The 25440-nt window shown below is 37.1% G+C and overlaps 2 protein-coding genes across 15 annotated transcripts in view; one reads left to right on the top strand and one right to left on the bottom strand.

Annotated features, from left to right (window-relative positions):
* Positions 1–25440, bottom strand: part of LOC139814076 (zwei Ig domain protein zig-8) — a 58832-nt gene that overhangs the window by 15435 nt on the left and 17957 nt on the right. For all 14 annotated transcript variants that reach the window (XM_071780048.1, XM_071780051.1, XM_071780053.1 and 11 more), the window contains 2 exons: positions 11430–11605; positions 8092–8302 (listed from right to left, as the gene is read on the bottom strand). In XM_071780048.1, coding sequence (XP_071636149.1) covers positions 8092–8302; positions 11430–11605 — 387 coding nt within the window. The remainder of the gene's footprint in view (positions 1–8091; positions 8303–11429; positions 11606–25440) is intronic.
* LOC139814075 (juvenile hormone acid O-methyltransferase-like) lies at positions 3540–7173 on the top strand. Its single transcript, XM_071780040.1, has 5 exons — positions 3540–3858; positions 3938–4109; positions 4531–4663; positions 4791–4938; positions 5111–7173. Exons 1-5 carry the CDS (start codon positions 3585–3587, stop codon positions 5290–5292), a joined length of 909 nt encoding a protein of 302 aa, XP_071636141.1. The 5' UTR covers positions 3540–3584; the 3' UTR covers positions 5293–7173.

Here is a 25440-nt window from a genome sequence, read left to right as displayed (position 1 = left end):
GCGGGAACTTAGAGAAATATACTCGATTATTATTACGCGTTACAGTTATTAATACCACTTGCTGGAATTACGACGATAATGAGTTTAATACGCTTAATTTTTCATCCCACCAACGTGAGCGTACTCGGCGAATGTTCCAAATTCCGCGTAACAAAGTATCGCTATCCTTGATTAATTTAAGCGCTGCACATTTGTTATCCTGAATATGTTCAATATTTTTTGTCATAAATTTATAATGCGATAGATACCATATTATATTTTTATCGGTTGACTTATACTATATACATATATGCATCTATTTAACGATAATATAATATTTTCTTTCTATTTTTGCGATGTTATCGCGTCGCGATAGTGCGCGGCTTCGGCCGAAGGGACATTAGTTTGGGCATCCGTGCGAAAACTAATTAGTGAACGCTAATTAGCTGCCTAATGTCCCGGCTAGCCGGGCCACTCGGTAATGGTTAAGGAACTTCCGCACGCTGGAGGTAACGTAAATTCGTTATGCTGCATGTGCACTGCAGTTTAACTTTCCACACACGTTTGCGACAAACGAAACTACGAACTGCCCATCCGTCTCGCGATGCCCCTCCCTTCACTTCCGCCGACTCTCCTCTTTCGAGATTTCTTTTTCTCTTACTACCGCTAACGTCAATGAGAAACGACTTGACCGAGTACGTGACGGCCGCGAAATTGATTCACGGGTGAAAAGGCTATATATTGCTTTACCGGTGCCGAGGGAGAAAGGACACAACATCGAAACTTGGATAACAGTCGAAATCGGGGACGGCGATCGATATATCCGTTCGCGAAGAATTGTTTCGTGAAATTTTCGAAATTTCGCTATTGCGGAAATTTTGAAGGAGTATCGTATCTCTCAATGTTATTTCGATTCCGCTCTCGACAGCAATTGATTCCGCTTCGCGTTTCTTCTCACGTCTATGTATCTTCGTCTATTCATTTGAGTTATTTTCCTTTCTAGAGTAACGAGAGCTCAAAAATGTGTGGCAGTGGGTTGAGCTCATTGCAAAAAAACAGTGTCTTTAATTAAATTCAGACTCCGCAACGGGAGAAAGAATTAAATGCAGACTTTACGATGTGGTGTGTGACTTTTGTGAGAATGGCTGTGGCTGCGGCTGGGAAAATGCTTCTGTAGAATAAATTAAATTATAAAAGAGAAAACGTAGTACATATTGCGTTTTTATAAATAATTGATTAATACGTTAATGATGATTCGCTCGTTGTTCAAACTTAAATTATCGTACGATACGGTTTTCCCAATCGAGTAAGAGCGATTGAGAACACTTGCCAATGCGAAAGAGAATGGAAACGATCGCGTTCCGCCAAAATGTGTCGACGGTAGACAAACGTCGCGGTGGTTTTCGATGCAAATGATTCATTCGACTGCCGACGGCACTCGCCGTAAGTTGACGACCATTCAATCGAGGTAATGAGAGCAAATTGCGAACAGTGCGATACCCGTTTCTCTTCTTTCGTGAAATGAACATCGCGATCCGTTTGAGCCGATACTTGACAACGGCTTAATGAGAACTAGACCGGATCCAGTTGTAAATAACTCATTTATGGATCCAACGAATTATTTAAGCTGTTTTAACGAGAGTTTCCGGTACTTCGTGTCGGGCGTCTGTGTTTGGTTATCAAACGCCGGCGAATCTGGAAGAAAAAATGGAGAGAAAAAGGAGAAAGAAGCAAATGAGAAGATAAAACTTTCATGTGCTTTATTGCTCTCCTAGATGGTAATGAAATGAAGTGGAAGATGGAGAAGAAGATAAAGAGGAGTGGCGAACGAACTCGAGATAAAAGGAATATTCCCGCGAAAAAAGGTGGCTGGTAACAAAGACAACTTTTTGGTCATAACATCAGCAAATGGCACGATGCGCGCATTTGTTACGAATCATTTTCTGCCGCTATACAGATAGATGACAGAGCTTTTCCAGCGTACCGATCGTTACGCGAGCGATAACAAAAATGACGAAAGCGAATACGCGTTGGATTAAAGAGATCATCAAAGTGAATAAGTGCCGTTTGCTCCTCGTACAATTAAGAATTTCAATTAAAAACTGGATTGTTTCAATTTTTAAATGTCGATTTTTCAATATATTTTTAAAAACAATTTTAAAGAATAATACAAACAGAATAACAAAATATTATCTTTTATTTTTTTTTTAATATTAAAGCAAAGAAAGATTTTTGTTATTAACGAAAGAATAATATGCAAACTGATGAAAGAAATTCGCGAGACCATGATTCTATTGTTTTACGAGAAAATAACAGACACGATTTCGACCGCGTAATATCGATGTAAGCACTGCTCTGGAATTTCCTTGAATTTTCCGTAAGGTATTCGCAAATTTCGACGATCTTTACACATCGCTTCTCACAGTAAACGACGAATCGTTAAAAAATCGAGTCTTCAAGTCAGATGTAAGCGACGGCATCAATCGCGACAGCGAGAAGTAGAGACGAGGTCCGGAAGCGAAGAGGGAAAAGAAAGACGAAGAAGCGCTTAAAAGAAGTCTACGAAAATTGAGGCGAGATCGTTCCCTTTTCAGGCAGCCAATGCGGATCGCGATGGAAGGTGAAACGACGAAAGAGCGCAACATTGGGGAAGAATCTTTCGTTCCTGAGAAGGCTCAATTTGTCGTCACAATTTCACGGGCATCGCGTGCCAAGAATGCCGCTGAAAGGTCGACTATTGTTTTTCGATCCGCTTCGCGTCGCCTCCGTTCAGCGTCTTTATTAAATGGACGAAGATGGAGAGGGAGTTCTATCATCACGTCGATCAATTGCTCGGATGCAATTTATCCCCCGCTTCGGAATATCCTGTCGCTGTATACATATATTGCATGCCTATTCTGTAGGTACCTAACACCTATGCATTCACGCGAGCGAGAACAAGTGTGAATAATTGGACATTCACCTCTGTCTATTCTGAAATTATCTTTAGACATCTTTCTCTCGAACCTAATGGAACGAAAATTGCAGGATTGACACCTCTCTGAAGGAGAAAACTCAGAGAAATGTAAGCGATTTTCAGAGACGTTGATAACGGGCGACGCGCGGACCGTTGATGACGCGGTCGTGTTTATTTCGACAAGCTGTAGTCACTGTTGACAAATTCAAAGTCGAACGAACCGAGTTCGTGAATAGATATAAGGACGCTGATCGCCGAGAGGGGCAGAGTCCTTTCAGCCAGCCGAATAGAAAGACGTCCGTAAAAATTCTGAGCCGAGGAGTCCACCCGCGAGACATAAGGGTATTTCCGCGTTGTAATAATCGTTCGATTGAATAAAGTGGCATTTGATACGAACATTCTCCTACTGACATTCCTTCCTGTGGCCATTCCCTACAGAGATTTTCTTTTTACTAAGAAGAGATTTAACAGAATGTTTTCAGTTTTCGGGAATTTTAAGTCAATATTAATATTATAATTTTATTCCTATTTAATGTTAGTTTCTGATATCTCATGTTAGTTTCTGATCAAAGGTTAGTTTCTGATCAAAGGTTTCTGATATCAAACCTATTGTAGATAGAATATCTACTAGCAATCCCCACTTGATACCATGAAGTATATAAGTAAAGTATTGCTCAGATATCACCGCACCACATTGCACATTAAAACGACAGTGCTGAAGTGGGGACAGTCAAAGATGGGAAGTCCAAAAGGCTACATGACATCTGACGAAGCACGAAAGTGTTATATATTGTCTATACTCGATGAGTTTAGTGAAAATTTGAAGGATGTACGTGGAAAATGTATGGACGTTGGTTGTGGTCCTGGAGATATAACAAAAGACTTTTTGTTACCAAGTCTTGGCTCAAATGCACAAATAATTGGTAAGAGAATAATAAATTATAGAAATGTAATAACAAATCAACATAATTATTTAATTCTCTGATTTCGCGTTTCGTGAAGGTACGGATATTTCGGAGAGCTTGATCAAATATGCGAATAAAACATTTAACGCCGAAAACCGGCTCTACTTCGAAGTATTGGATATTCAAACTAAAAATCTGCCTGAGAAATATATTTCTGAATTTAATCATATATTTTCCTTGCACACTTTGCAATGGTGCAATGACATTCGGTAAGCAAGATATTATATAAAATATAATTAAAACTAAAATGTATTTCAACCATTATTGATAAATAAGCCTTATCACTAAACTTTTTAAACAGTGTAAAGTAATTTTTTCTTGCAAACATATTGTGCATGTGTGCTTCACTTTTTGAATAGAACAAATGTTTTAAATTTATGCACACAATATTATTTTACATTTTGACGTCTTTATTGTTCATAATATTTCTTCACACACATATTTCTATAATATATGATAATATAATAGCATAATTTGAAAAACAAGCAATACACATAAGAGTGCAAAATATATGAATATATCACATGTTTTATATAAAAATGCATTTAAAAAATATGCTATTGACAAATATTTTAATAAAAGTATGTGTTTTAAAAAAAATTAATAACATTTATTTGTTTTATTTAACAGACAAGCCTTTAAAAATATATATCAAATGCTACGACCCAATGGAACTATACTTTTGTATATAGTACAATATCAGGATGTGTTTGAAGTTCTCAGAATTTTGGAGCAGGACATCCGCTTTGCACAATATATACCGGTATATATATTATTAAATTTTAATTAATATTTGATTTGCTTTCTCATTATTCATTTTTATTACATGTTTTATTACTTTGTAATTTTGGCACTGTAAATTGTTAATTATTATTTTTATGTTTATATAGGATACGATGAAAAACATTTTTCCATTTTATGATTCAAATAATCCTCGCAAAGACTTAAAAGAATTACTTCAAAGTGTCGGATTTACAATTCACCATTGCAGTCTTCGGGAGGCGAGCTATTCTGAAGAAAAATCGAGACAGTTTTTGAGTAAGTTATATTAAAAATATGCAAGAAATAATAATTTTACGTTATAAAATTATTAATACTTTAAAAAATTTCCTTTTCGCTATTTTATTTATTAAAATTATAATTTAATCTTAATATTATTATAAATTATATATGCGTTAATTTGATAATCATACGTATATTTTTTTAACAGACTTGATAATATCCCTCTTAACATTTCTTGAAGACATGCCACAAGATCTGGTAAAAGAATACAAGAATACACTTACATGTGAATTTCTAAAAAGAAAAATTAACTATAAATCAATATATAATAATCAGGAACTTACATTAGATAAATATAAAATGTTATTAGTTTATGCACAAAAAGTATAGTAGTCTATAACAATTGTATAAGCATATACGCAGTCGTAGAATGAAAAATCTATAGAAGACATTAGCATTTTTGTAGCACTAACTGTATTAACAGATACTTATGATTAATAAATAATTATTAATTAATAAATAGTTAATAATTTATTCCACATCTTTTATCTAGATTGATATATGAATTTAAAATTAAATTTTAAAATATAAAATTTTTTATACACGATAATCACAATGTGTATTTGTATGTGTGTGAGAATTTCTTACATATTGTTTGCTAATGAAATTTATAATAAGATTTATACAAATGTAAAATTTAATTTATGTGTTTATATATTTCTAAAGTATTGGGTCTATTTATAAATAAGGTCTGTGTTACTTAACAAACTGGATTTTTATATTTAAAAAACGTTAAAACAATATAAGTACTGATTCATAAATGATACACGTAATTACTTGCAGCAGATAAAATAATTACATACCGTGGGTAATATTGGTTTCTTATAAAGGACGTATTTTGTATTCAGTAATTATGTACAACAGAACTCTTATTTATGAATAAAAAATTATAATAACTACCCACACAGCAAAATATATCACCAAGATATCTGGAAGATATCTAAATAATAGAATATCTGATTGTGCATCAACACTTGTCGAGATATTATGAGAATATCTCAGAGACATCTCCGAGATTATAAAAAGCCATGATAATTTTATCTCAGATATGATATCTGATTCTGTATATATATCGGATATCTATATCCGATTTAAAAGCAGATACGTTATATACAACCCAAATAACAAGAAGAAAAGAAGAATTCTTTTTAAATTCTCGATTTCTGAAATTAATTCTCTTTTTCAGATATATTTTGCTGTGTGGGATATTTTGACAGTTGTGTGTATCAAGAAGTTAATAGCGTAATAGCATAATGTCAAAGCTAAATAGCGCGCGCGAAGCGCGCGTCTGTGGTGTCTAGTTATATAAAATATAATATAAACATATTATATTAATTATATAAATCATATTATATAGCATTATATAAATAGAAATGAAAAATTTATCTGTTCTCGTTTAATTCTTAATTTCGATATTCTATATGACACGTTATCACTACCGCTACATTAAATCACAAGATATCATCGAAGAAAAATCAGAGAAAGTTGGAAATATATACTTCTTTCAGAAAGAAATTGAAAGACATATGGAATTTGATGAAAAAAAAAATGGCAGGGTTGAACTGGCAGAAGAAGAGAGAAAAAACTAGAAGTAAGATGAAGAATGAGACACCGTGATGGATGACATAGAAACAAGAAGAGAGGAGATTGGCACAGTAGCTGTCGATTCTTCTTTCTTTTCTTGGCTTCATTAACTTCGCGATAATTGGCCATGCTCGTAATTCGTGTTCGCAGAATGCCCGCTTGTTTCTAACAAAATTATCCCTTAAAGACCAATTGCGATAAACTTTCTCTAACTCGGGATTTAATAAATTTAAGAAGGGATATTCTGTTGACCGAAAATTTCAAAAGATTTGATCGATATCCATCGAGAAAATAATATATGTATACAAATGTCAGAGGAAACATCTATGGTTGATTTGCTCGTGCGAGACGCATCTTGATTATTTCTTCATTGGTTCGAATCGATGGTACTTATTTATGTTATAGATCGTATATATAGATCGCATTTTAACCGTAGGATATAAATTTTGGTATTTCTAAATTTTTTTTTTAATAAAGATTTTGTTCAAGAAATTATTTCGTGTAACTACTTTTCTGATTTGCGTGCCTTAATAGAAAAATGTTTCTCTCAAAATTTATGTATATCTTAAATAAACGTACATTCATTCCGTTGTAAATTGCGGAAGTTTCGCTTTTCCCGTATGTCACACAGAGTATTTCTCGACCTTATAGACTTGAGGACAATGTTCACATTCGCTTGCTACAACGCGTATAATTTTTTCTCGAAGTAACTTTCTCGCATTGATTCATAACTCTTTCGATTGTCTGGCGATTCCCACGAGACCTACTAGGTTATAACTTTCGCAAAAGGTCTTTTACCCCTACTCAATACTTAAAATGACTAAACAAAGTTTTAAGGGAAAAGTTACGAGAATATTCTGCGTCTCCCCCATCTCCCAACTTACACGCATCTTGAATTATTCAATCGTATAGTTGAGAATCTCGTTGAAAACTCGTAGCAATCGTGACGATGTGTTGGATGAATCGCGATAAATTTTAAGACTGTATGCGTAAAATTAAACGTGGATTTCCGATTAAATTGTGACATTTAGATGACTATTCGTGGTTAAAGAAATCTTTATTGATAATATATAAGTTAAATAATTTAATTTCTTTAACTCTTCCAGATCTTTATAAGGACATTTCTAATCGTATAATCAAATCTTCTGAATCATTTTATTTAAGGAAATTTTGGCCGTTCAACGAGAACAAGAATATCAATCTCCCAAATTATTTAAAGCAAATTAAATTAAATTTTCTCCGCGAATAAAGAAGAAATATCAGAGATAAGTTAATAATCTTTCTTTATCCATGGAATTTTTTACTGTTGCAATGTCTGATATGGTCAATATTTAATCAACGTTCATCACGAGAAATATTTAATATGACTAGCAATTTCATGTAAACGAAACATCATTTAAAATTTACTCCGGCAATAAATGAATTGCTGTATTCACCGTGATAGAACGGATAACCGCTGAATTACGATGCAAATTCTCATGCATCTCTATTAAAGCTAAAATTATCGCTCGCTCTGACGTTTTCTATGCAACAATTACGACTTACCAACTATAGTGAGACGAACAGGATGACCGATGGGTGGAGTCGTGGATATTTGGCACTCGTAGATACCAGAATCCTTTCGCTGCGGATATCGTATTCTCAGAATCCATTCTTCTGTATTATATTTGTGCATCGCCTCGAAACGTTGATCGCTCGTGTAAGTGTAACTGCCGACTGTCAGCAAGTGAATGTCACGATGTCTCACCCATGAAACCTAAGAGAGAAACAAACAACCAAACAATATCGACTTATTTACGCGCGTATAATTAACAACAAAAATAATTTATTTTTAAAATCAAATATTGTATCTCATATTCTTTTATAGCAATAATTGCAAACTAAATAAAAGACGAATTGCAGTAGTTGTGAGTGTTTTCACTGTAAATCCGTGGTTAACAACAGGCTGACAAAAATATGTCGGTTTCTGCAATCTGAATGCAGAAATCTTGAGTTACCGCGAGCTGCGCGTATTGCTAACTATCACCGCTCCTCGCGCCCTGTTGCTCGTAAGATTGGACGATAAAACTTTATACTCTCCCTTTTCCTAGCCCCGAGAAATTTACGAGTGCAGTAGATTCGCCGCAGCTGGAATACTTCATGTCTTTGTTTAATGCTGTATAACTCCGTGATGTATGACTACAATCTCGGTGCAACGACGACTCCCGTAATACTCTGCAATTATTTATAGGGCGAATAGACGCGGCAAATTTGTTCGTTTAACTTCTATTAGAAATTATGAAAACGAAAATGTAAACGAATAGGCCCGCAATATATTAATCAAATAATTTTAATATAATTTAATAAAATATTGTTTAATTGTGTTAAACTACCTTAGTAAATTGTGTTAAAATATCTGAGTGTTGTGAACAAAGTATATTAAAATTATGTCGTTACATCAATATGATAATAGCATGGTTGAATTTTGTATAAAGTGACATTCACTAAGTTTGAATGATGCTGAGAAGTTCTTGAAGCTATTAATTAGAGCAGAATCCAACCGATAATTCGGAACTATTATAACATTCGTAACCTGTGCAATTTCCCCACGTGTCGGAAATTACGTCGTAACGACTAACCTGGCGCTTTAATAACTTCAATGATTTTTGCTACTTTATTAGATTACTTTAACGGATTACATTAAAGTCTGCAAACTGTGCGAAAAACGTGTTCGTTGATGATTCATATGCAATTTCGCAAGAATTGTATTCATTAAATCGTATCTTACTATAACAATATTTACCAATGGCTAAACTGAAAACAATATCACTAACTGATTCTTATTTCACCGAATACCCCAGAATTTCTTTATGTAAAAATAACAATGGAAGGATAATTTCAGTTAATTACCTTTATGTCTGTAAACTCAGATATTGTATACCGATTCAACAGTGATTCATTTAATAATCCGTCTACCTTTATTTTAATGCCTGCATTCAAAGCGAAAATCTTGTATTTCACATAGGATTGTTCTCATAAAAGTTAATTAATGTAAGCTGTGGTGCAAGTGAATCTCTTTATTCCCTTTCTAAATGTAGAATAGAGATGGGGAATTAGCTTTGTTATTTTATGAAAACGGTGGCACGATATTATTTTCCGCATTGCGCTGTAATATGTTGCGCATGTGTGCATAATACATTGCACAAATCATCGCGGTGTTGATCGACTGCGGGGCAAAATTCACGATGCGCACTTGTACGCTTGAGTATTATCGGAAATATAAACTGCGAGAGAGAGAGCTCCCCATTGTCGATCTAATGCGATTGCCGCTCGAATATGCCGGCGTCGCCGGTTAATATACTTTTCGCAAAAAGAAGGCATCGCCTATACCCCGGTATACTCCGGGGGAAACTTTTTCCGCGTAATAAAATTCACGATATGCGCGCGAGAGAGAAAAAGAACATGCTCGTGCACAGCTTCGGCAGAAATATGCGAGATAAAACCCAAGAACGCACTGTGACTGCCATAACGGCGATTGCTGCACTTCCTTTCTCGAATCTTTTTGCATGCGCGCGGGACCGACTTTCAGAGTTAATATCATCTCGAGAGTGACGCTTATTCTTATCCGCCGGGAGGCGCAACTTTTTCACGTAACTTCATCGTTTTCGGCTTCTTCATATCCCAGCGCTCGCTCGTTGCTCGCGAGTCAGAGACTGTGCGTAATTTCGTCCAACCGAGCAATTCCATTGACATTCTCTCGCAACACTAATGCGTACTCGTGTATACCCCCATATATAGTGACGAGATATTATGATATCGCATTGTCATTAGTGTCCGTTTTAATAGAGTGTTAATTACCGTGGCTGAAGCTTATATTATACTTTTCTATCGCATGTACTATAGGTAAATGCACGATGTCAACGGCAACATATTAGACGGTACATACGTAGCTGCGGCTGACATAAATGCGAAGACCAAGCTTTGCATAGAGATGAGACTCTGGGATTAAAACTGTGACCTCCCGACCGGAGTCTGCATGAAGACATAGTCTGACAAAGATCGTCCTTTTCTACTTAACCGCTACGATAATCCCCGAGTAGTGCCGTGAACCGTTAATACTAGAGATCGAGGACGCCCGAAGGTCCCAGAGTGGAAGATAAATTCCCTGAGGGCCGTGTCCGCCTTCGAGTTAATTTACCGACCTACTCGAAACACTGATTTAACTACGGAGGCGAAAAAATTCGTCTTACGGCCCGGTACAAGCGGAACCGATTTAATTTAATCAATGGTGGAAGATGGAAGTCTGAGTCGAGATTGAGATCTCGGGGTTGTCGCGGTATTGCAACAGTGGCGACGATATTTACATAATTGGAATAATAGCATGATATTTTCGTTCCTAGCTAATCTACGAGAGATATTCCGCTATTCCCTCTTCCTGCTTTTCACCCCGACAAATTACGACGTAAACATTGCCGTTTGCGACATTCGTTACATTTTCATTCTATATAATTCACCAATCCCCGCAAACAAGAGAGTTACAGTTTCACGCAACATTTCGAAAATGTTGTCGACGCCGCGTGTCTCGGCTCCGTCGTTCCTGAATCTCGTGCATTATTCGGGCAAGCCTATCTCGCATGTTTGCGGCTTGTCGGTGGTTGTGTTCTCCTGCCAATACCCCGTGTGAAAATTTGAATTGCTACTTGTAAAGGCTTAAGATTTGCTCGTAATTCTGCGATAAGCAAACCAGTAATTCTAACGTGACATACAATTTATCGAATCAACTTTGCGATTATTGGCGAGCGATAAAATTTAATTTTATTTTTTCATATTATTTGCGTTTATATAATATATATAAGTGTTATAAAAATTTTAACGCCAGTAAAATATAACTATTTTAAACTCACCGTTCTGTTTCCGAGATTCTTCACCCTGCACGCCAGTTGAACAGTATCTCCTGCCAAACCAATGATATTGGATGGCACTGTGGTGTCGAAGTGTGGATCAATTTCCGATGTTGTGCGTTCTTGAAAGGTATCCGCCGTGAGAACACGCGATTCATACGCGGTGCTCTCTGGAAAAACTATTTCAATTTTCTCTGTTAATAAAGACATTCTCACAAACATAGAAAAATTATCATATTTTATATAAAAAAGATGAACACAGGAATAATTATCACGCGATTACATTCCTCAATTAGCTAAAACAATTAGTTAATAGTAGCATGTCATATTTATTGCGTACTCGAATATTATAAATAAGACTGTTAAAAATATTTTGTCTAAATTTTTTCCACAACATCGATCGTTATTTCGCGGAATACATGACCTGCCAAACGATAAAGAAGAAAACTGATTATTATTGAGCACTGCAAGGAGTGCGTGCACTCGACCGTTTATCTCGGTAATTTTAGATGGAGAAACACGACGAGACGTAGCCATCGGCACATCAGATCTATGCGAACGGCCTCGTGCAGGCTTCGAAAGTACGTGTCGTCGAATAGGTCGTATACGTATATCCTACCCCGCACTGCGGTAAATGCAATTTCGTCCGGATGACTATATCTCCCGTGTTTCGCGGATCGTGAGAGCGCGATGTGCCGCGGAGAGACTCATACGTGCATGGCGGAAAAGCGAAGTCATGTCTATTTGTATGGAAGACTTTAGTGACTTGCTGCGTCGGGTGATTACCATTCAAACCACAATCTTCCCCGATGGAAATAGTTCGATAGTATTGCGAACTGCTGCTCGTACCGATAGAAAACGTCTGGATTTGTGCCTTAAAGTGGATTCTAGCTGACTTCAGCTCGATAAGACTTCACACCCGAGATTTCGCGCTCCGATAATCCATGATATGCAAATTATCGAGAAACTACCGACATTGTATTGTCTGATGTTAGTTTTTATTATTGACATTTCAAAATCTCGGGTACTCGCAACTCGTGCGTTCGCGTAAAAGAGTCACGGTACGGTCTCGCTTCGCGTGTACTTGGCGCGAGACACTACCGTGTCTCTTGATTATATTGGCTCAATTTGATTGTATCACAATTTATATTGTACTAAAATATAAAGCGATCTAATTAAGGATATATTAAGCCGATCAACTATATTTAACTAGACTTTTATCTTTCTATATAGTTATATGTAGAAACTTACAATTGTGCAATTGGACATAAGTAAGATGTCAAATTAAGAAACTATGTGAAGACAGTCCTTGTCCAACGAATTTATTGGAAGAAGAGAGAACGACGCTATAGGATTATTTCCAAGAGTTTATTTTCAAACCATTTTTCGTCGTGTCCCTATCCCATTACCGCGATACGCTTTAAATATGCCGTAGAAACAAGCATTTTCGTTCGCGTGCGACGGAACGATCTTTTTTCGTCGGCACAGCAACAGTTTAATCGGCGCGGTGTCTCGTACTTTAATGCAATATACGTTGCGCGAAGCTGTTAAACCGTTAATAAACGATACGGTCGGTCGAAAGCACGGTCTTTCTCCTGTCGGCGCGAGCACCGCGCCCGACTTTGATAAAGTGATAACGATTCCAACGGTCTGTATCCTTCAGGTCGTACACTAAAAGGGAGGGAGAGAATGAGATGAGTTTTGCGAGATGAAAGGCCCAACTGAACAAGAGAGGCCGAACGGGGCACCCTCATCTAAGCTATTTACTGTAATAAGCTTGGCGAACCCTCAAGAGAGAGAGAGTCCTATGAAACTCGCAAATTAACCTCTTCCATCCCTAAGTTGCCTGGCAAAAGCCGAGGTTTAGCAACTAGTTAAATTATTAGTACTCCTCTTGCCATTTCGGGATGCTATAGAAGTATTTTCACTTGTATATCACTCTTTCGAAGTAAAATGGCTTTTCTGTACCCCTGTCAGCTAGCAAAAGTCTTTTAAACAGAAAATTTTTTACTCAGAACAAGTTAAAAATTTTTTAATAGAAAAAAATTAATTCTATTTTATATATATAAATATATAATATATTCTTCGCCTATATTTATAATAATCACACTTTATACTTTTAAAAATAGATAATTACAGTATCAAAATTTAAATGTTAAAAGAAACATTAAAGTTTCAGCAAGAGAAGCACCCTGACGTTATTTAGAGAACTGCATTCTTGTAAATCGCTATTGATCTGCATTCTGTGCATTTCCATGAAACGTGACTCTTCGCGTTGCCAAGAGTCTTCCGCGCTATTGCAACAGAAGAAAATTTTGATCATATAGTTCATTGGAAAAAGCTGAAGAGTACTGTCGAATGAAAACGTCGGCACTCGAGAGCACCTCGTCCTGAAAAGTTTGGAAACGTCGTTCGTCGTTATACATGTATATATCTATATCTGCAGAAGAAATATCGTCGGTAGGTGAACTGCCGTCTGTGCGGCGAAAATCGCAGAGAGACTTTTCTAGCCGGAAAAGTCGCGCGTAATCGGCGGAATAATATATTCGCGCCGTTGTTCAAACAACCGGGACTCCGGAACGGTTGAGGCGCGGGAGAAGGAGAATGAAGGAGAAAAATCGTCATGTGAGAAAATAAAGCGAAGTCGGGAAAGCCGAACGGTGTTCCGCGTGTACCTCAAAAAAGGAAGGGAAAGGGAGAAAGGGGGAAATCGTCGGAAGACATATGTCGCGAGAATTCCTGCGCGAGCCGGTATGCGGTTGAAAATTCCGCGGAAATGGATGTATCGGTGCCGGGCTGCCGGTCGCGACGTTGACGATCGGGGTCGACAGATGCGCGCGCGGCGCTCTCGTTTCTCTCGGATTTTCGATGCATGCGGAATGCACCGGAGGCGAAACATTATTTACATCTTATGCGAGCGTTGGCAACTCCGCGGATTGGAACCCCCTCGATGCGCTTTGGCTGCAACGCTTCGTGAGAAACGCCTGCCGCCAGAAAGAGAGATCTACACGATCTCGCCGCCGAATGTGGAGAACGTCTTCTATATGATGGCTTTTCGTCGTGAAATGTATTCGCGCGGCCTCGTTATTCGAGCGAGGCAAGTCATGCCCGCCCGAAACCGAATCGACCGACACAAGTCGAGAAATTTTTAATTTGAATTATACATGCGTAAGTATAACGCGTATAAATAACCATATGTCGCAATCAATACATTCCGATCACAATAATCGAGTCGGGATGAAAGGATGACGTTTTTAACATTGCATAATTTCCATATTGTAAAGCAAAATTAGTAAAATTTTGTTGCAGCGAAATACTTCCGCTTTCTATGCATTATCTCAAATGTGAAGTAATGTTTCGCAAAAAGGGAAATAGCTTCCTTAGCAATATTCTCATAATGGCTAACACAGCGCTGAAATAATATTCGCTTCGTCTTTAAAGCATGCTTGGCACGTTCGACTGGAAAATGTAATAAGGTAAAAAATTGAGCGATACAGCAAAGAAAGGCAAGAGAAATGTAAGTGTAAATAGGATGAAATATTTACTAATTACATATTTTTACTCATAGCTGTTTCTTGAATCTGTTTTAGATGCGTTATTTGTATAAGCAAATGTATGCTTTAAAGCTTATTTTTTCCAATATATTATAAACAGTTGCTGCTTTAATAATTAACGTTTATGTTATAACAGCAACTTACTTTAAACATAAAATATGCACGTCGTTTATAAATATAAATACGTGAAAATTTGACGTTCAAATTTAAAATTTTTTATACGAATAAACCGGGTTAACTAAGAACCAGGGCGGTAAATGTGTGTGATGCGCGAAAGTTTTTTAATTTATATATTTTTATTTTACATATTTTCCAAATTTTTAATTTTATTTTTAAAAAAGTTTTTAATGCGTCATTTAAATTCTCGGTGAATATAATTTTCAGTATTAAATATCGCAGAAAAGATTTCGCAAAAGGTATATCTCGTACGCGCTTCGTTCTTGAAAAAGAGTCTACCCTCGGAGGAAGTCGTAAGACGACTGGAAAGATCCCGTGGGAATAATATCCACCTCTCGTTGTTCAAACAACTGGGACGAGAGGTTGAGGCGAGGATAGAGGTGGTTGGAAAAAAGAGCAAGAAACGGAAGGCAAAATGGAGAAGTCATCAGAGACGTGCAGCTTCGGGTACAATAGAACGTCATCTACAAAGATGTTAGCAAAACATACATCGAATGTTCTGCGATGAAGTATGACATTCTGGGAGAAAAGAAAACTTCTTTCAAGACGTTTACGAAAAAATTATTAAGCTTATGGTAATTATAGGAAGAATGATATAATAACATCTTACGTCATGGATTTACTATATTTTCAATAACAATTAACATAAATGAAATTAATAAAGTTATTGCAGTATATATCATGTTGTTATATCAACTTTGTAAGACCTTTTAACGTAATATGCCAAAGACTAAGACTAGAATATTCAAAAAATTGGTTAAAAAATAATATGACGAAGATTTCGTTATTATAACGTATATGCGGTATTTAAGATACACATTTTAGAAACCGTTCTAAAGTCACCAGTATTACTTTAGTATTGTTTGAAACTTAAACGGATTGCATTACAGTCGGCTAGCGAGGATCTGTAAACTACTTGGTGGGCTATATCATGAAAGATTATCGAGAAAGAAGAAACTGTCGTTGAAAGAAGTCGTTGAACGACTTGGCGGGCCGCTCGGGAATAACGTTCTCTCTTCTCCTGCGTCGGCAGGGAAAAGCGCGGCTAGACAGAAAAGTCGTGGAAGGTCTCGAGGTACGGATACGAGGGAATGTCCGGGATGTATGTACGTACATACGTCGAAAACCTCGAAAAGTACAGCAGAAATTCTGTGAAAACAGACGTCGACGATCGAGGTTGATGGATGCACCGCTCCGCCCGCCCCGTGCATTTTAGGGCTCGCCGCGAGCCCGAAAGTCTGGCTGCGCGAGAAGAATGCATCGCAAGCGAATGCCACTTGCGAGTCTCGCGCGTTTCTGCCTCAGTGACATGGTGAATATCGGCTCTTTTCCTCCGTAAAATACGCCCGAGTTACTCTCGCGATGGCGCAGTGCCGCATACGTGACAAACATAATAGAATTTTTGATTTCCGAAACGAGAGGAGGGATTTTTGTTAGAGTGCTCTGTCAGGGATTTCCAAGTATTTTTTTTTTTAAGTTAACGTTATGCATAGAATTCGCGAAGAATGGCTCAACGTAAAATAATATGCAATGTTGTACAGGTATTATACTCGCATTTCAAGCGATATAATTATCTCGCTCTACGTGCGAACTTGCAATAGCTCCCGACGCGTTCTTTTATTCATTTAATTCGTAAGTAATGTTTGTACGGTAACACGAATATCTTCGAGTGATGGATGAGGGGTGACATTATTGCGAAGAGACCGGTCTGTTGTCAATTAATGTGCGAAATTGCACTATGCCATTCCGCCATGGAATTTCATTAGACTTCCAGCAAGCTGAAGCTATGCGTAATATTGGCGCGAAAGACATATCGGAGAAATCATTTAGATATCTTCTGATTCTAAAGCGCTAAGACGCTCCACGCTTCTTCAAATAGAAATTACTTTTCGTTTAAATAGTAATTAATTGATTAATTTATAAACATCCGTTGTTTGACGAAAATCACGTAAAAATATACGAAACTCTATTTTCTCAAAGTTGTTTTCTATCGACACACTGGTGGATACCTTGTTTCAATAGCAAGAAAAAAAACCCTAAGAAAAAGTAGCGAAGGTATTTCAACCATTCTTCCCACGATTTCTCAAAATACAGTAGAGTTTCGATAAAGTTCCTCCAGAGCAACATCGAGAATCGATATGTTCTTTTCAGTGTCGAGCGCCAGTGGCGATCTAATTTCGTCCTCGTGCTACGACCGTTTTCGAATTCGAGCCTCGCGGATATTATCGTAATCCTTGCATCGGGATATCGTCCGATGTTTGGTCGCAGAGCATTGAAACACATCTAGACGTTTCTATTCGCATGTCCTTTGCATGGTTGCTACAGTATCGACAAATAAGCACTGCGATATTGAGATCGACCAAGCACCGGTAATGCACCGTCATCGTCGCCCGCCCTTCTCGTCGTTGTCGTCTTCGTCATTGTCGTCTTCGTTGTCGTCCTCGCTCGCAACAACGTTCGAAGCAACCAATCGTCCGCAACTTCTCGCTATTTCCTGCAGTCCGCTACTGTAGTACTAACAGTAAAATGCAAATAGTCTCGTGTAAATGTGCCGGAATAGGTTGCACAGCGCGTCGGCTGTTTACGAAACCGCGCACTTACCGTTCGGTTCTCTCTGGCTAAAAATAACACCGACGGCAGGCTGATGGCCCGCGTTTTACACCGCGCGAACTTTTCTACATGGCCCGGCGAATTTTATCCAGCTGTTAAGGACACCCGAAATCGCGAGAGACGTGAGTGGTGCTTGGCGAAATTTCAAGCAGCAGTTCCGTTACTCCCACGACTTCTCGAACGCGATCAAGAAGGAACGTCGCAAAGTAAATAACTTCCGGCTATCAGACTATGTAGATTAATATCATATAGCGTCGTATTCCTGCTATCTCGCAGTTTTCTCAAACGTGTCGCAAAACTTTATGCGCGAACAATCACCTAATATATCGATACAACTTATGCACTTCGTTATGCACAAAATAACGATAGCGTTATCCACAATATTGCAATGTTTTCTCGTTCGTTTACAATGAACAAGATAACCGTCGAAATATTATCCTCCGCGCGTTTTTTTTGCGGAGGAGGAAATAATACGCCGTGCAGAACAGATAAAAAGCAATGACCTGATAGAGCATGCAGATGCGCCGATTGCGTTGCGTTTTTACTCGGCCTCTTTGTTTTTTTATTCCAGCCAAACGCGGCATGACCGTTTGGATTTAACCTAGTTCCTACGAGGAAAAGGGCAGTGCCCAGAGAGTCACTAGGGAATACTCGGCGAGATAGGATATAGTAATGATAAAAGACACCCGGAAGAACGGGGTGGTTATAAAATAATTTCATTTCTCTCGCTAACTTCAAACATTTACAGCAAGAATGTGCACATAAGATGCCCTAGTTAAATGCGATTCTTCGATCAATTTGAGATGACTTTTCTCGAATAAAAAAATTTGTGAACAGTTATTCTTATTTCTCACAACTTTTTTCCATCATTAAAAACAATATCATATGCAAACATTATATCATTAAATACCTTTTATAATAATATTAGTTTGAAATTAACTTACTACTTAGACAAAATTTAATTAAAATTAATTAATGAAAAATTGATTATATATTCATGTGTCATTAATATGTCGTATTAAAGTGACGATAATAAGCAGACACTATCCTCTTGTTATTATATCCGCGCAGTAAATGCGCTTCTATCTGTTATTAAACATGACATAATTAATCTGAGGTACCTTGTATATTCTATCAAGTAAAATGAGAAACTTTATGAGAACAGCGAGAGAAAATTTGATGCATTTCCAGAGACACAAGGCGATACAGTTTTAACGACAGAACTTTATAACTTCATCATGGCAGTAACATACGTAGATACAGGAAATTGTGTAACGTAGAAATCGCAAAAGTTTTATCCCGCACATTTTTTTGAGCTCACGACAAACATAAAAAAAAGTAACCTAATATCTTGCAGAGCGCAATGCCGCTGGGTAGACTGTCTCGAAAGAGTTAACTCGCGGTTTTGAAAGTTTCGCTCACGTCGCGGTCGGGCGTAATGCGGAACGAGCACGGGCAAAAGGAAAAAGAAGGCGTCGATATCGATGGAAAAGCGATGAAGTACGCGAAGACATAAGAAAGAGAATATACGGTGTCGGGCGTGTGGAAAATCGTCGGGTGTTCTTGCGCGCTGATCGATATTTGCTTCACGTTTCGCCCCTTGGTACATGGTCTTTATCGGTGCCATTATCCATTGCATATATACGTTTATGTACATTCTGCTCTCAGAATGTATATTGCTACATTGATTACATTTGTCACAAATTTATGATATTAAGTATAATCAATAAAAGTCGATTAAGATATAATTTCAAATTACAGTTTCCATTTAACTCTTATAATATGAATGCGAAATAACAATGAGAAATTTGTTTTCTCGAATCGGCTTTTATTGTTACTGAAATTTTCACTAGCGATGACAAATTTATTCGTGCACACGTTATTATTATTCCGCTAGAGTTAAATTCTATGAAATATTTTTTGAGTTATTTCAAATTTTGTTATTTTTTACATTTATATAATCGCGTGATCCACATGAAGCGCTTTAAAATGGTTGAAAAATTATTTTTCAAAAAAAATGTCAGCGACATGCTAATGTTGTTTGTGTTGATTATGTCGTTGTTAATACACCGCGTTTCCGCACACAATTCACGTAGCCGTATTGGCGTTACGCTATTTTTGCAGGACAAAAAGGCGCGTGATGGATGAAGTGCGCGAAACGTCCTTACGCTGCAAAATTCATTTTATCCCCGCGTCTCGACTCGGCACGTGGGTGAGCCGCAATGGTGTAAAACATTATTCTACATTACACTTCACGAGGTGGAGCGCTTGGTGAATTATTCCGGTGACTTCTTCTTGCCGAGTCGGAGGCGGCCCGGCGGTAGCGAAAGGGCGCTCCAACACGCGTGGAATTGCAGTCGGCGGTATTGCCGCGCGAGTGCATTATCCGCTTGAATTATCACGTGTTTAATGACCGGAGTTTTGGATAAAACAAGATTTCAGACAATTTCTCACGGCGCAAACAGCTTGTCGTGTTTCCGAACTAACATTGCAATCTGTCGCGCGGTTGACTTTTACTGTCAACGCAGCGAGATGAATTTCTAAACGGCACGATTTGTCAAACGACAGCGCAAACGAAACATTTGCATATCTAATAAAACTCTTTTATATCTCGTCTACATTTTAATAATATCGCACTGAAGCATGAAATTCATTATTGCTTAGCTTACACAGAGCTTTGCGTAAAATTTTTAGCTCGTCACACCGAACAATATTATACTGATATTTACTCTATTTTTCAAGTCTACCGTCACGTGTTATTCAACGTAAAGCTCTGTAACGCGATGTTAGATCGAAAACTCTTTGAGCCAGGTAAACACGTTAAAGGTAGACAAGACTTTACGAAAAATATGAACGACGTTTCTGAAATGCCGAAACGTCGTGTTGAGGTAGCCTAAAGCCGAGGGTTTCAACGAGGTAGAAGGAGGTGTAGCTTCCTATGAGAGAGAAAGAGAGAGTTTGTTGGTCGAAGATTATTGACCCAGAGCTCGTTCAGCGTGTCTGAAATGAGGGAGGATATGGCTTTTTGTACGGCCTAAAGCGGTAATCTAGAAAAGGGCCGCACCTGATTGAATCAAACCGACAGTGAAAGTGACATTGCCCACCGAGACAGCCTCTAAAGACAGAGGGTTTGATATTAATATGAAATTGCTCCCGGTCCCTCCTTTGCGTCTTGGGGATACCTTACGCTCAAAATTACCTAGAGTCAGGGTGGCAATCAGGTATTTTCTCAACCGCTGATTCAATTAGATCAGAAAAAAATTTATGGGATGTAATGACGCGATTAAATTCACTTCATAGAATTTGAATGAACATGTCTGCTGTCTAGTATAAGCAGTGCGTGTTTCTTACAAATTTTATCACGCGTTTGCTTTATTATCAATTAAGCGTATATCATTTCGTAAAAATGATTGCGCGTGTACACGTTATTTTTATTTAAATAAAATATTTAGATATTCAGATATATTCTCCATTATTTAAACATAAACTTTTCATAATAATTAATGCTCAAGGCGCACAAAAAATGATGGAAAAAAGAAAACGTTTTATTTTTATAAGCAATTTATGTTTTACGTGTGAATTAAGATCATGAATTATTTTTACAAAAGTGGGTCTTTTAAATAAACGTGCGATGCTCAATAATTAAGCTCGCTTTTTATTACGATTATTATATTATTGTTCGACTTTTGCATTTGTAAACGCGTCAAAGAGCCGCGATCAAGTTCCGGAGTTTTTAAAGACATTAATGGAACTATTTCTGAGAAATAAAATAGGCACCCCCTCATTAAAAACTTTTCCTACTTTTTCCATTCTTGAACAAAGAGACGGGCGATCTTTATAATACCTCTTTGATACTTATAGATCGATTGACCAGACTTGGCATATTCTCTTTCTTTCTACAGAATTTTTGTTCTTTTGCCTACAGTCATATTCAAGTCTCATCTACTCTCTCGCGTCCTTTTTTTCGTTAAAATCTTTGCCTTCAATGATACACGAGACATGAATAATTACAATTTTAGACGCAATTATCATAAACAATTATTATTAAGATATTAGTCGCTAAAAAATGCAGTAAACGAATTTTATCTCTTCTACATTACAAATTAATTAAAAGTTTAATTCTATATATCATATGTATATATTCGATATTAATTATTAATTTGTTTCTTTATACTGTATCTATTCATATTAAATAAATTATCGTATCAGACTTTCTTAACAAATATTATTTCAGCATCGTTAATTTATTGCATATATCACATGCGCTAAGTGAAAATTAACGATTCTGCCGTTGTTGTTTTATTTTATTTTATGTATACAATAATTTACGATTTACGCTAAAAAACTGGGAACCGCCTCTGAGTCAAACGTAAAGCATTTCGAGACGTTTGCGAAATGTAGCCGTTCTATCCTCCGTGGAGGGATGATTTTCTATATCGTTACATCGTTCACCGCTTCCGCCGTTACGAATGTCGATGGTTAATTCGACAGAAAGCAGAAAGGTCGAGGATGAGGGGTGAAGTGAAACTGCACCAATCGTTTCGCGGGGATATACGTTTCTACTCTCGTAAAGGGGGAATATGAGATGGAGTAGCGTCCTCGTGATCTCTTTATCGCGCCACGGTGACGTTACCACAACATTCTCGGAGAATAGCTGCAACAGACACGATTCCCATATACTATACTTCTTTCATCTCACGGAAGAAAATTTAATTTTGTTCGCTGATATTATCGCAAGCGGTTTTTACGTGATCAAAACAACGGATTATTTATCCTTAACAAAAATATATCACGAAAAATACCTCACTGTATCGCATGCATATTAAAAATTGTAATGTATGCAGACTCGATCCGTGCGTGAATATCGTTTATTGAAACATATTGTAACATATACATATGCATATATAATATAATATTTGTATATATTTGTATGTATAAAAAAAGATAAGGTAGTTTAATGTAATGTTATCCTTCCTTTTTTCAAGACTCGTATTTTATAAAAGTTTTAGTAAAGCGTTCCCACAGGAGTTGCATATTCATAGAAAAGATTGGATCGCAGTTCTGAGATTTTGTCTGCACTCGTTGGCACAGCTCCAATATTAATCTTACAAAAGCCGAGGAAACATGATGGAAAATTAATGTCTTTTTCGAAATATGTATTATATGAGAATAGGTTCTTCTTAAAACTGAACTTTTCTAAAAAGTAAAACACGCGTCAAAGGAATTTTATTTTCCATTTTTATGATTCACATTCACACCAATGTTATCAAAATATATTTCGAAGGATATTGTTTATGCGTATGCCGCGATATTCGCTGTTAGAAAGTCTCCATAAATTGCATATTACAGACAATTATGTAACATATTTGAAAATCATATGCATATTGTACGTCGCATATTGCTGTTTTCCCAACTATATCGAGTTAATGATCGTAATTAACAGCGGTACTACAAAAGCGAGAATATTCTGTATCGATCAGAATAAAACAGCGACATATGAAGATGACAACAAAAAAAAACCCTAGAGAAAGGGGATTTTTTCGTTGTATTCTGAGAGCGATATGCGGTAGTAGCATTTTTGTCATCCCGATGACCGGTGCGGCGTCGATCTATACATGGCATGGTAGCCGTTATAACGAGCTCGGTCCGAAGCGAGGCTCTCGTGCACTTGTCCAATGAATTCGTTTAATGGAAGCATTAGAGCATACCTTTCAGAACACGTTTTCCGGAGGAACGCCACGCCGCGCCGTTACCACCGCGCCAGTTTTATGCCGGCGCCGCAACAATGCACCTGCACGGAGAGGAACTCATCTATGCTAACGACATTTTATGTACATGGAAACGGAATTGCCTTAACGTAAAAATCCCGTCGAGTTTCCGAAACCGATGTTGCTTTTAATCACGATCTTCCCTTTGTACATTCGAAGTAAGAGCTTTTCTTTCTCTCTTCAAGTTTTTTCTTTCTCTATTGTTTAGTATCCTGAGAAATTTCTGAGGAGATAGTATTATCATGGATGTTCCGCATTCACGCGAACAGATCATTGAAACTTCGCCTCTAATAAAAAGTATTAGTCTTGTGTTATATACATACGATACATAAATAATTCGCACTCTCGTTATATATAGATTCAATTTAAACTTTGGTTATGGAACATACACATTTCTCAGTAAAAATTTAATTTCGTAGGGCAGAACACAAGATTATTAAACGCTACAGTTAAAAACCTCGATATTTTTTGTATTATAAATCTCATGTATGCATCACATATCAATAATTTGGAGTGCATTCAAAAGAAGAATTGTTAATAAATGCAAGGCGTTATATAATTATTACTCATATTCCCTTTGACTCCATTGTTCTTCTTTTTATACCCGACAAGATGTACAATTGCAGTAAATGCTGTATAGATATAGTCGATTTTTATTTTCTTTCTATTTCGAGAAAATCAACAAGAATAAGAGCGAAATTATTATAATATGTATCGGAGAGTAAGAATGATTACCGATCTTCGTATCTATGAAACAGTGCACGCCCTTTTTCTGTTAAGTTAAAAAATAAATCTACTTCCACTGAAAGAGTGTTTCTCGCGATAGTAGCGTTCGACGAAAATTACCCTCTCTAACGGAATCCTCCCGTTTTTTTTTTCGAGATATCCGCCATGTACTTTGAAATACCCAACTCATCATTGTCAGCGCGTGGTGCATGTTAGTCGGCGAACTCATCGATAAAACGAAGCATATTCGTCTTGCTCATCGATCTATTTTCATTTCGAACACCACCCCTTCGAATCAACGGAATAGCTTACTCTGTGCCAAAAAAAGAAGGCGCAATCCATTTTCATTTTCCCCGCAACTTCCAACTCTCGCGGCACAACGACGATGCAGCCGGAAGAGATAAAAAAAAAAAGTAATAATTGTGACGCTGCTTTTTCGTAGACGCGTGCACGAAATGAGATGTCTTATGTGTCGTGTCGATTAATCAAGTTTTCAAAAATTGTGTTTCGTTACGGGTTACCATTGTTGCTGTTTCTTTAATTAAGACTACGCGCATATTAAAATTTCAACTTTCTATTGATTCATGAAAAGAAACGTCTGTTTTTCTAAATCTTACTTAATTGTATATAAAATATTTAAATAAATGGACGTTTAATATCGCATAAACAAATACATAATATATAAATAATATTGCTCACCCTATGGCTGCTCCGCTGTCGTTTGATACCTCTCAGGCCTCCTCTTCCTCTCATTAGATTCCTTGGTTGCAGTCACACAATATCACACTCGCGAAAATACGATCAATTATAATCGCACGATACTTTGGACGGCAGTTCCGATATGTTAACCATACGCGCAATCCCGCGATATTTTGATAACACTCTCAACATTAATCGTACACGATGCCCACGAAGCACGCACAATTTAATAAACGAATATTATTAATAAGCCATATCGATATACTATAACTTGCTATTATTTGATCCAGCGATATGTGTGTTACTCTAACAAACGATTCGGAAATAATAGTAGTAGACCAATTATACATAAATTGGAAAATTCTGAGCGCGATATTTTATTCGAATCGTAGCAATAATAATGAAGTAATTGATGTAATTATCAGTGCATCACGGCTACACGGACACGTGACACATTCTGGTCGAGCCTCGGCATGCGAA

This window comes from Temnothorax longispinosus, chromosome 6 (assembly GCF_030848805.1).
Source record: "Temnothorax longispinosus isolate EJ_2023e chromosome 6, Tlon_JGU_v1, whole genome shotgun sequence".
Taxonomy (NCBI): domain Eukaryota; kingdom Metazoa; phylum Arthropoda; class Insecta; order Hymenoptera; family Formicidae; genus Temnothorax; species Temnothorax longispinosus.
The sequence above is the reverse complement of the archived record's forward strand: the minus strand, read 5'-3'. Positions and strand labels throughout refer to the sequence as shown.

Coding starts and splice junctions, on each gene's coding strand:
- LOC139814075 (XM_071780040.1), top strand. CDS start 3,585: ATGAAGTATATAAGTAAAGTATTGCTCAGATATCACCGCACCACATTG. Junction 3,859..3,937: donor CTCAAATGCACAAATAATTG/GTAAGAGAATAA, acceptor CGTTTCGTGAAG/GTACGGATATTTCGGAGAGC. Junction 4,664..4,790: donor GCTTTGCACAATATATACCG/GTATATATATTA, acceptor ATGTTTATATAG/GATACGATGAAAAACATTTT.